This window comes from Tachyglossus aculeatus, chromosome 9 (assembly GCF_015852505.1).
Source record: "Tachyglossus aculeatus isolate mTacAcu1 chromosome 9, mTacAcu1.pri, whole genome shotgun sequence".
NCBI classification, from domain to species: domain Eukaryota; kingdom Metazoa; phylum Chordata; class Mammalia; order Monotremata; family Tachyglossidae; genus Tachyglossus; species Tachyglossus aculeatus.
Window position 1 is genome coordinate 29,665,516 of NC_052074.1, and position 12,612 is coordinate 29,678,127.

The 12,612-nt window shown below is 46.0% G+C and overlaps 1 protein-coding gene across 1 annotated transcript in view; it reads right to left on the reverse strand.

Moving 5' to 3' along the window:
- The window catches only part of LOC119932053 (protein eva-1 homolog C-like), a 196,881-nt gene that overhangs the window by 21,842 nt on the left and 162,427 nt on the right, over positions 1–12,612 (reverse strand). Inside the window, exon 9 of the mRNA XM_038750869.1 lies at positions 5,235–5,402. Coding sequence (XP_038606797.1) covers positions 5,235–5,402 — 168 coding nt within the window. The remainder of the gene's footprint in view (positions 1–5,234; positions 5,403–12,612) is intronic.

The window sequence follows — 12,612 nt, forward strand, 5'->3', positions numbered from 1 at the left end:
ATAGTACTAACAAATTTTAATGCTGGCATTTCTTGGAGCAATCTCTCACTTAATGATACACACTCTGGCTTTGCAAGTCTGAGCAGAGTTTATCTGGGCTTAAACATCTCCCTCCTTTCACTCTCTCCTTCCCCACCTCTTTAATCGTTGACATGCTTTCACTGACTTGAACTGAGAGATTCAAAACCCATTTCTACAGCTGTCTGTTCTCTGACATTAGATTAATGCTAGGTCTTTAGTTTGTGAACACTAAATTGGAAGAGAAAGAAAACACTTGGAAAATGAAATATTTACATATGTACCCATAAAAGGTCCCATTCAGATTGGGTGATTGGCACATATATTGCCTAATGGTCCCTTACTTGTATTTGTCATGTTTGCATCCCTAATTTTGGATTGCTATTGATTGTTTCGGCCACCAGCGTGGATGTTGGAAAAGCATGACTGCATTCCGTATGACCCCCACATGGAAGGTAACACTTGGTTGGTTCATCACTTTTGTTTTAAACCCTCATTTTCACGTAACCAATCCTAAGAGCACAACTGGGGAGCCCCCTGTAGCTTGTTTATTCATTCCATCGTATTTATTGAGCGCTTACTGTGTGCAAAGCACTGTACCAAGAGCTTGTTCAGGTCACTGGCCCCAAGAGATCAATTTAAAGTAGATGTCACAATTGCAAACATCAAAGAAACCCAGTCCCTGACAGCTGTCCTGACTTCCATTCATTGAATCATATTTACTGAGCATTCACTGTGTGCAAAGCATTGAACTGAGTACTTTGAAGAGTACAATCTAACAATAAACAGACACATCCCCTGCCCACAGTGAGCTTTCAGTCTGACCTGGAGCGATCACATGAAAGCCGGTCGCTGAATCTGAGATCCTCTCAATGAGCATCGCTTTTTGGCCCCTGAGGGAGGGAGGGAGAGGGAGAAGGGAAGGCTTCTACAAAACCATTCAGTCTATGTTTCCCCTCTCCTCAACCACCTCCAGTGGTTGCCTTGTCACTTCCACATTAAACAGAAACTCCTTACCTTCAGCAGTCAGTCACCTTGCCCCCAGCCAATCTTACCTCGTGGTTTTCCTACTACAGTCCAGTCCACACATTTTGCTCCTCTAATGCCAATCTACTCACTGTACCTCAATCTCGCCTAACTCTCCCCCACATCCTGCTTCTGGCCTGGAATGCCCTCCCTCTTAATATCCAACAGGAAATCATTCTCTCTGCCTTCAAAACCTTATTAAAAGCACATCTCCTCTAATAAGTCTTCCCTGACTAAACTTTCATTTCCCCTTCTCCCACTCCCTTCTGCACTTAGATTTTCACCCTTAATTCATCCCTCCCATAGCCCCATGGCACTTATGTACATATCCACAATTTATTCATTTATAATCATGTCTGTGTCTTCCTCTAGACCGTAAACTCGTCGGGGGCATGGACTGCCTATCAACTCTGTTATAGGTACTCTCCCAAGCTCTTAGTAATAATAATAATAATGGCATTTATTAAGCGGTTACTATGTGCCAAGCACTGTTCTAAGCACTGGGGGGGATACAAGGTGATCAGGTTGTCCCACATGGGGCTCACAGTCTTAATCCCCATTTTACAGATGAGGTAACTGAGGCACAGAGAAGTTAAGTGACTTGTCCAAAGTCACACGGCTGACAAGTGGTGGAGCTGGGATTAGAACCCATGACCTCTGACTCCCAAGCCTGTGCTCTTTCCACTGAGCCGCGCTGCTTCTCAATACAGTGCTCTGCATATAGTAAGTGCAAAATAAATATCACTGATTGATAGATCAGGCTAGCCCCTATTGGAATCAGTGTTAAACTTTTTGTTGTGGAGGCCAATGCTGTTGTAGAAGCTGTCTGGACCCCTTTCCTTGAATTCCCTCTTCTCTTACTGGAGACTCCACGTCAGCCTTGCCATGCAGCACAAAGCTTTAGCATCTTCACCAAAGCTACCTTGTGGGGAGTGCAAAAGATGCCACAGTGCTCTAGGAGAACCAACATGGCAGAGTGGATAGAGCATGGGGCCTGGGGAGTCAGAGGGCCATGGATTCTAATCCCGCTCCATGACTTGTCTGCTGTGTGACCTTGAGCAAGTCCCTTCACTTCTCTGTGCCTCAGTTACTTCATCTGGAAAATGGGGATTGAGACTGGGAGCCCCATGTGGGACAGGAACTGTGTTCAACCTGATTTTCTTGTGTCTACCGCAGCACTTAATACAGTCCCTAGATCACTTCTAAGGCAGAGATGTGGAAAGGGACAAAGCCTCCATTTCTTTCATTTTCTCGACTGAACCTCTTTAGCTGCCCCAAAGCAGGCATTCTCAAAAGCTTATTTGAGCTGATAATTTCAGCCTTCTCCAGCCCCGTCCCCCACCCTGCACCATAACAAGCAGCCTACCGATTGGTCTCCCCTCTTCCTACATTCTTGCAAAGCTGTAAAATATACTAAAGGCTGGATAATTCACCCACTGGATAATCGCTCTCTAAATAATTCTCCAGTAGGCGACTCCTGCTGTATTACGGCAGCAAGTGGTATCCACGTGGGAGTGGGTTCTCTTACCGGCCAAGAAGTAAGAACGCTTTCAGAGGCATAGACAGTAAATAAACACCCTTCAGAGGACTCACTCTTTATCAGTGGCTAAATTCCAATTTGCAGGTGAGCAGTCTTTAAGCTGGGACGGAACAGAGAGGGTTACTCTACTCAATCCAAAAGGCCCAAGAGAACATCAATATGAGTCAGCAATGCAAGACCCCTACCAAAGGGGGGTTTCAGACCCTCATTAAGAGGCTGGGTCACCAGAACAAGTCCTGGAGACACCACCTGGGCTTCGTGTTTCCAGAAGACAAGGACAAGGCTGTGGATCAATCAGTCAATTGTATTTATTGTGCGCTTACTGTGTGTGCCGAGCACTGCATTAAGCCCTTGGGAGAATACGACATAACAATATAACAGACACATTCCCTGCCCGCAGGGGGCTTACAGTCTAGAGGGGTTGTCCTCTCACAGGCTTTCAACAGTGTCAATAATGACAATAATAATGTGGTATTTGTGAAGCGCTTACTCTGTGCCACGCACTGTACCAACTGCTGGGGTGGATACAAGCAGATTGGGTTGGACGCAGCCCCTGTCCCACAAGGGGCTCACAGTCTTAATCCCCATTTTACAGGTGAGGTAACTGAGGCGCAGAGAAGCAAGAAGTGACTCGCCCAAGAGGCGGAGCTGAGATTAGAACCCATGACCCTCCGAGTCCCTAGCCACTGCACCATGCTGCTTCCCCCAGCTAGAACAGAGTGATGCTAAGGTGGTGGGGATGGGTGGAAGTGTGTGCATGTTTGTGTGCGTGAGCAAGAGATCTGCTTCTCCAACTGCTCACCATCCTGCTGCTCAAACCGCTTGCTTCCTCTTATGGCCTTCTGTTCCAGGCCAGGAGAGATGGGAGCATCCCAGGGGCCCGGCACGGTAGGTCATCTGGGAGCAAGAGCCGATCGACACAGAAGATTGACTGTTCTCCCCCATCTCACCCCGGGTTCTGGGGGTCAGGACGGTCTCTGCATCTGACTTTCTTTCAGCCGGCCCCTACTCCACCGCCAATGCTCGATACGAGGGGGGCGGATTGAGCGGGTTAAGACTGTGAGCCCCAAGTGGGACAACCTGATCACCTTGTATCCCCCCCAGCGTGTAGAACAGTGCTTTGCACATAGTAAGTGCTTAACAAATACTATTATTATTATTCTCCTTCCCTTCTGATCTCACGGTTGCAAGGCAGCCCCTCGTCCCACTCTGCCAAAGGACGAAGAGGGCAGGGTTGGCGACCCATGTGATAAACTGCCTTCTGGGCACCTCTCTGCTGGGCCACCTCCTCTTAGCCATGGACCCAACGCGTTTCTTCCAAAATCGTTCTCTTGCCGAGTAAGATGGTCTCTGAGCAATATCCCCCAGCTGCCACAAGCACATCAGGTCCTCTGGGTGACCACAGTAAACCTAGCAGTCAATTTACGGTATCTATCAAGCACTCATGATGTGCAGAGCACTGTACTAAGCACTTAGGAGTGTACGATGCAATATAACTGGTAGATACGTTCCATGCTCACAATGAGCTTGCGGTAAATTAGAGTCAACCTTTCAATCACTTTCACAAAAAACATGCCTCTTGCTGGAAGGACTCGGGGAATGTCAATAAAATAAAAACAGGAAAGCAGTGTGGCTTGGGTAAGTCACCTGGCCTCAGTTTCCTCATCTGTAAAGTGAGGGTTCAATACCTGTTTTCCCTCCCACTTAGACTGTGAGTCCCATGTGGGGCAGTTACTGTGTCTGACATGATTATGTTGTACCAACCCAGTGCTTAGTACAGTAAGTGTCACATAAGAAGCACTTGATAAATGACACAATATTTACTACTATTGAGTGACTGCTTCTTCTGTTGTAAGATCTTGTCCAATTCCTCAAATCCACCACTTCATTCTCAGAGCTGGGGCAAGAGGGAACTGACAAGAAATTCCCAAGGAAAGTGTGGTTTTGGGGACTAGGTCACTCAATCATTTCAAATTGTTTTGGGCAAAGAATGTGTCTGTTTATTGTTATATTTTACTCCCGCCCAGCGCTTAGTAGAGTGTCCTGCACACAGTAAGCACTCGATAAACATGACTGAATGAACAACTGAATGAATTTCAAATTAAACTGGAAAAATCAGAGCAGTGAAAACAGCTCCACGTGATTATTCCCTAGAGGGGTCAGCAGCCTCGGGTTATGTCCAAAGCATCTGTTCCAGTGGACTTGCTCAACACAGGTTTGGGAAGTGCTTATCGCCCCATAGGGAGCTAAGCAGGAGGGCTTAGCATCCCAGATTCAGAGCTACCATTCCCAAACTAACAGAAAGAAGGAAAGAGACCACTGACCCAAGATCACCTTTCTTTCCCACGCTTTTGTGCCTCAGTTCCTATGTCAAATTGGATCCCAATCTAGACTTTGACTCCCCCTACAAAAGCACAGGGCCGTAGACTGCTTAGTTCCAAGCATGAAGAAATCACCCAAACCACAAAATCCCAGACACAAACGGAATCTCTCCTTTCCAACAATTCTTCTACGGTTGCAGTCACGAAAGTGGGGTTTCTGAACCTCTGTGCACACCTGGATGGAATTCACCAATAGCTATCTCCAACAATTTTGTATCTCCGTTCCCCCTTGCCCGCAGGGTAGGCAATGTCTGCATCGCCGTCGTTACCTGGCAGGATGGACTCAATCAGAAACGGAGAGGCGTCCGCAAAGAACACACCATCCCTGATGACGTTGGGATCTTGAGCTCGCGGCTGTCCAGGAAGATGAGGTGGGGAGTGAAGATCTTGGAATTTGGTTGGCCTTGCCTGGCTCTCATGCAGGAGCTTCTTGGGCACTGAAAAGGAGGACACAACCCAGGTGTCAGTGGAAATTGCTGAAAACATGAATAAATCCAAGATGCATTAGCTTCCCCGTGATCAGTTCGGAAAAATTAATCCCTGGAGAGATGGAAGGAAGGAAAACCATGTTCAACTCCATCTTTGCTGGAAGTGATTGGCATGAACTTTGTGCCCTGGTTGAGAAGCAGAGTGGTCTAGTGGGCAGAGAAAAGGCTTGGGAGTCAAAAGGACCTGGGCTCTAATCCCGGCTCCGCCACTTGTCTGCTATGTGACCTTGGGCAAGTCACTTCACTGTGCCTCAGTTACTTCATCTCTAAAATGGGGATTAAGACTCTGAGCCCCATGTGGGACAGGGACTATGTCCAACCTGATTAGTTTGTTTCTACCACAGCGCTTAGAATGGTGCTTGACACATAGTAAGCACTTAAATACCATCATAATTATTATAGCAGTTAGGTATACACTGATTTACCGTCTTTAATCATTTACTCATTTTTCCATATCCTTGCTATATTTTTCCTCCCACTTCCATTGGATGCACAATATATATCTGCCTGGTCCCCCCCACCCCCATATAGATTGCATGGTTCTCAAGAGAGTGAGAGACTCGGGGTGGTGGGTGGGGGTGGGCACAGTGTTTGTTGTTGTTCATTTTGTATTTTGCTTCTAACCTACACTTCTAGCTGCCTAGTTCAGTGCTCTGCACACAGTTGGCACTCAGTTCAGTGCTCTTTACATAGTAAGTGCTCAGTAAATACTATTGAATGAATGAATGGTCAGGCCAACATATTTACTGAGCATTCACCCTGAGAAGGAGAAGCTGCATTAGTAGCTGTGTGGAGTTGGAAAGGAAACAGAGTAAGCAGTGTGGCCTTGTGGTTAAACATGGGCCTAGGAATCAGATGGACCTGGGATCTAATCCCAGCTCTGGCACTTGTCTGCTGTGTGACCTCGGGCAAGCCACGTCACTTCTCTGTGCCTCAGTTACCTCATCTGGAAAATGGGGAATAAGACTGTGAGCCCCCCGTGGGACATGGACTGTGTTCAACCTGATTACCTTGTATCTTAGAACAGTGCCTGGCACAAACTAAGTGCTTAACAAATACCATAAAAAAGAGTATAAACCTGGCACTCAAGGGATTTATAATTCAATAGGAGAAATAGGACAACTCCAAACTCACCTAAAACACCTCTGACAGAAAGCTAAATCCAGAAATTACTCAGTCCCACTGTAGTGCTAAGGGATTACTGGAGCTTGGAGTAACTACTTAACATATCCAACGGAAAAGACCAGGAGCATGCCTCGACAGCTGAGAGACTTCCAGTGGCTTTTCACTGGAAAATGCCCAAAAGGGAGAGAGACGTGAAAAAGCTCATAAAAGCCAATTTGGTCACAGAGAGCCCCTCTCACCCAAACGCTCTAAAACACTTAACCAACACCCATAAAGTCAGTCTTCCCACCCAGGGAGGGAAAGCACTTAGGACATCAGGCCCCCTCCCAGAAGCGGAAATGAGGGAATCCACACACAGTAAGCATTCAATAAATACCATTGTTGAACTGACTGACTGAAAATGGGAGTGCCAAGTATAAGGATGGTCAGTTGGCTGTCCCATAATAATTATGGTACTTGTTAAGCGCTTACTATGCTCCAGGCACTGTACTAAGCGCTGGGCACTGTACTCAGCACTGGACTCATAGAGGACCAGTTTCAGCCATCCGGCTGCCCTGAGCCAGCCCTCGGTGACATCTGTGGCCCTGCAGAAGTCCATTCCACCCTCCCCACCCTAAAACCACAGCTCTTATTTGGGGTGACCCTGGCCTCCTCCCCTTCCTCCAGACCCATTATACTCCCCTCCCAGCCCCACCACACGCACATATCTGTAATTTATTTATTTATGTTAATATCTGTCTCCCCCTCTAGACTGTCCGCTCCTTGTGGGCAGGGAATGTGTCTGTTATATTGTTCTCTCCCAAGCACCTAGTACAGAGCTCTGCACATAGCAAGTGCTCAATAAATACGACTGAATTAATGAACTCAGGCTGGAAGCTTCCAAGGTTTTAACCACCGTCTCTCGATCAATCGATCGCATTTATTGAGCACTTACTATGTGCAGAGCCCTGTACTGAGTGCTTGGGAGAGTCCAGTACAACAGAATTAGCAGGCACATTCCCTGCCCTTAATGTTCCAGAACCCATACTGCCAGCTCACCGCCTCTTATGCTGCACCCATCCCAGCAGCCCTGCTATTCCTCACCACTGGCAATCAATCACACTGTCCATCCTGCCATCCGCTTCGATACCATGCCTCGAGGCCACTGCCTCACATGCCGAATGAAGCAAGCCCTGATCCGAAGCAGTCTGGCGCTAGCACGAAAAGAACCGGAGTGAGGAGCGATAGAAGTGTTGAGTAAGCATGGCGGGGACATCATCTAGTCCAATTCCCTTCCTGAGGGCCACCCTCTGCTGAATAGAGAAGCAGCGTGGCCTAGTCAAAGAGCACAGATATGAGAGTCAGAGGACTTGGGTTCTAATCCCAGCTCCATCACCTTGCCTACTGTGTGGCCAAGGGTGAGTCACTTCACTTCTCCGTGCCTCTGTTTCCTCGTCTATAAAATGGGGATCCTACTTAGACCATGAGCTCCATATGGGACAGGGATCTTGTATTTACCCTAATGCATACCATAGTATTTGTCAAACGGTGCTTAATAAATAGTATTATTATTATTATCAAAAACTTTTCCTGGAAATAGATCTCTGAATTCTGGGGCTGTCCAAGCTCACTTGGAAAAACGGTACAGGCACAAAGGCTTCCAGAGACCTCTCGAAAGAGGATAGAAGAACAAGTAAGGAAGCACCAGGCAGGCTTAATCTAGGAGCCAAGAGAAACTAGACCATTTGTTGAGCTCCTATATGATATTACAGACCTCACGACAGGAAGAGCAGTATAACTAACAGAGGTTCCAGTTCCAGCAAATAGCCAAGGGAAATCATTTTCATTTTGAAGGGAGAAGAATGTCTCTTCTCGAGTTTGTGTGGAAGTGGGCAATGGTAAACCACTTCTGTATTTTGACCAAGAACACTCTACGGACGATTGCAGATGGAGAGTGGGGCGTTTTGGGAGAGATGTGTCCACGGAGTCACTATTGGTGGGAGACGACTCGACAGCACAAAACAAAAATCTCTTGAATCTCAGTTTTAAGCCCTGATAGCCAGGACCTGAAGGAGAATCCCTACTCCTAAGGGAGTGTTGTTGGTTTTTGTTGCTTTTTTAAAAAATATTCCCAAACAATCAGTCGTATGTATTGAGTGCCTACTACGCACGGGACACTATACTAAACGCTTGGTAGAGTACAACATAACAATAAAACAGGCACATTCCCTGCCCACAAAGTAGATATTCAACAAATACTACTCCTTTTACTCCTCCTAATAATCAGAATTATAATAATAATAGCAATTATTATAAGTGGTTTGGAGAGAGGACAATAGCAGTATTCTCCATCCTCTCTCCACAGGTCCCATTGGCCATTAGGTTATGTTTGCCATGTCCACAATATGACTACTTCCCCTCACTACGCCTGAAGAAATAGGCCTGGAAACAGAGGAAGTGAACCCTAAAGGGCTTTTACGTTTCCTACGGTTTATTCACTCTCACATATTCAGTCCACTCTCCTTTAGCTGAGCTGGAAGTTCTGTATAATTAAAACAATATCCAGTAGGACATTAAACAAACCCTTCACATACTGCTTTAATTACCACACAATCTTACCGCAGTGTGACTGTCTCGGACAGGAATATTACAGCCAAACCATTCATCTGAGCAGGCTGGGACCAGCAGCTGCTGAACCTCAACATTTTCTTCCTCTGGTTCAACTTCATTATAATGTTCCTGCAATTTGCGTTTCCCAGATAATACGTTCTCTTTTTCAAAAGCTTATGTAAGATAAACCATGTAACCCTAGACTGTAATTCCCTTCCTCTCCATCAACTTATTAAACTGGAGAACATTTGATTTCCTGAAAGACATACATAGGACATTAGTTTAACAACCTTGTCAAATGACAGAGGGAAAGCGGTAACCCTAGAGTTCTAATCCCAACTCTGCCACTTGCCTGGGTGACCTTGGACAAGTCACTTAACTTCTTGGACAAGTCACTTAACTTCTCTGTGCCTCAGTTTCCTCATCCGTAAAATGGGGATTCAAAACCTGTTCTCTTAGACTGTGAGACTCATTCACTCATATTTGTTGAGTGCTTACTGTGTGCAAAGCCCTATGCTAAGCTTGGGAGAGTACACTATAAGAATAAACAGACACATTCCCTGCCCACAACGATCTCACAGTCTAGAGGGGCAGAGAGGCATTACTATCAATAAAAAGTAAATAAATGAATAAATTACAGATATCTACATAAGCGGTGTGGGGCTGGGAGGGGGAGATGAATAAAGGGAACAAGTCAGGGCGACACAGAAGGGAGTTGAAAAGGAAAAGAGAGTTTAGTCAGGAAAGGCCCCTTGGAGGAGACATGCCTTCAGAAAGGCTTTGAAGGGGGGAAAGAGGAATTGTCTGTCGGATATGAGGAGGGAGAGCGCTCCAGGCCAACGTGGGACAATGTGGGACTCATGTGGGACAGGGACCGTGTCCAACCTAATTATCTTGTATCTCCCCCAGTGCTTAGTATAATGCTTGGCCCACAGTAAGCACTTAGTAAATACCACAATTATTATTATTGAATGATCCCCATTCACGGCAGGAGCAACTGCTGTGGGTGAGGCAGCTGTGACAGCTGAGGTGACTGGAGAAGGAAGCCCAGGGATGCAGAGGTAACCAATCTGTCATTGGAGAGCCAGCCAGGGGAGACAACTCAGCCTCCCTTACTGACCAGAGACACACCTGGCTGAGGGGAGTCACCCATCTCCAATTCCCCAGGCAGATGCTAACTGGCTATCAGAAATATCTGAGCAAGGGTCAGGCATCTGTGGCCAAACAGCATCCCTGCTTCACCAAAACTTCGATTCATTAAGAAAATGAAGTCATTCTATCTTCCCATTTCTGCCTTAGTGAGAACATTCTAAATATGTTTGGAAAAATCAGTCACAGAAATTTTCAGAGAAAGTGAATGATAGGAAAGAGTTCAAATGTCACGCAGCTGCAAAGCAGCATGGCCTAGTGGAAAGAGCATAGGCCTGGGAATCAGAAGGACCTAAATTCTAATCCCGGGCTCCATCACTTGTCAGCTGTGTGATCTTAGGCAAGTCGCTTCAGTTCTCTTTGCCTCAGTTCCCTCATCTGTAAAACGAGGATTAAGACTGTGAGCCCCACAGGAGACATGGACTGTGTCCATGCTGATCACCCAATCTTCTTGTATCTACCCTCGTGGTTTAGTACAGTGTCTGGCATACAGTTGGCACTTAAAAAATAAAAAGACAATTTATCCCGGATCAGAAGGAACATTCAGCAGTGAAAATGAGGGCATAATCTTGGTTTTCTCATTTGGGGCAACATCTTTGAACTGAAAGTCCTTGCTGTGGTGGTCTCCCTAAAGACACCTTTTCGGAGACACTGGGCCTGATCCCCTTGTGTCTCATTTTCTTATAAATCTAGATAGTGGCAGAAACCACTCATGAACTAAGGGAATGAGATGGGTCCCTCTCTTCTCACCCCCAGTCCAAATGTCTGTGAATGGTGGTATCTCATTGTGGGCTGGGAACATGTCTACCAACTCTGTTATATTACATTCTCCCAAGTGCTTGGTATAGTGCTCTATGCATGGTAAGCACTTGATAAATCTGGTTGATTGATTGACTGATTGGCAGTCTTGTCTGTGGGAAGCAGCCCCCCAGTGATCCAGGAGAGAAGCTGAGCTCTTCTTGCTATTTATTCATCCCTGTCTGAAGGATCCCTGAAACTAGTTTGGTTTTTTTTGTTGTTGTTGTTGTTTTTAAAAAAGGAAAGTACAAACACCTTTGAAGGCAGCTGTTGCTACATTCCTGGCTGTTTTGTCTCCTTCGCAGCTGTTGCATTGCACGCTTAGTACAGTGCTCTGCATGTAGTAAGCGCTCAATAAATCTGATCAACTGACTGAGGACCTGCCAGCTGGTCTTCTTTCAGTTGGACCACTGGTCTGTGCCTGAGGCCAGAGGGTTGGAGCGACGAAGAGGGTGGGTGGAGTAGGAAAAGGAAGAAGATCGGTGGTGGTGGCTCTGTCCTGGTGAGGTTTTTCTCCGAAAATAAACGTCCTGTCGGATCTCCACTCAGCAGCTGGAATTTGAACGAGACGCCCAACTGTAGCCTATGTGAGTCATTTCCTTGTATCCGTTGTTTGGAACAATTCTGTGCAAGAACACGTCAGCTGGGGATTCGATAGCTCCCTTTTTGGAACCGTTTGTATGGAATCTCAGGGTTAAGTAGTGAAGATAAGAGCTTTGCTTGGGCAGAAAACACTGAATTTCTTTCTCCTTGGATCTCCTGACTACAGCATTCTCGTCAGGGCCTCATTCAGATACACCACCAATTATCCTTCCAATGGTGTCACTGTGTAAGGTTGCCAGATTCCAGTTTGGAGGATGAGGTGCCTCTTTGTGCTTGACTGGCACTGAAAGTCCCGTGGTTGAATCATTTCAAAAATTAAATGACTGTGGCTTACAAGTGGGAGGAAATCAGAGAGGGCAATAAACCAGATCTTCTCAATTCCTGCAACTATTCTTTTGCCTTCACCTTTCCTGCTGTATATTGAAGTCCCTGGCTACGCTACTCCTTTCAATGGTTATGATGCCGACTCTACTAGATACTCTCTCTACTCACTTATTAGGTTTCATAGCATAGAGATGAAGGCCAGCAGAAGGAACTAACTAAGCAGCTCTGAGATCTAACTGGGCCATGGTCATTTTCCAGTTCCCCAAGAAAGCCATTTCACTGCAGTTTCAGCTTCCTCTCCTGTAGATTGGAGGTACATACACAATGTGTCTTGAAGAAGTTTTGTTCCTCGGCATTAACAATTTGCCATAATAATAGCAGTAACAATAATAATAGCAGTCTTTGTTAAGGGTGTACTATTCTCAAACACAGTACTAAGTTCTGGGCTAGATATATGCAGATCAAACCCAATCAGTCAGTTGATCATATTTATTGAGCGCTTACTCTGCAGAGCACTCTACTAAGCTCTTTGGAGAGTAGTAATAATAATAATAATAATAATAATAACAGC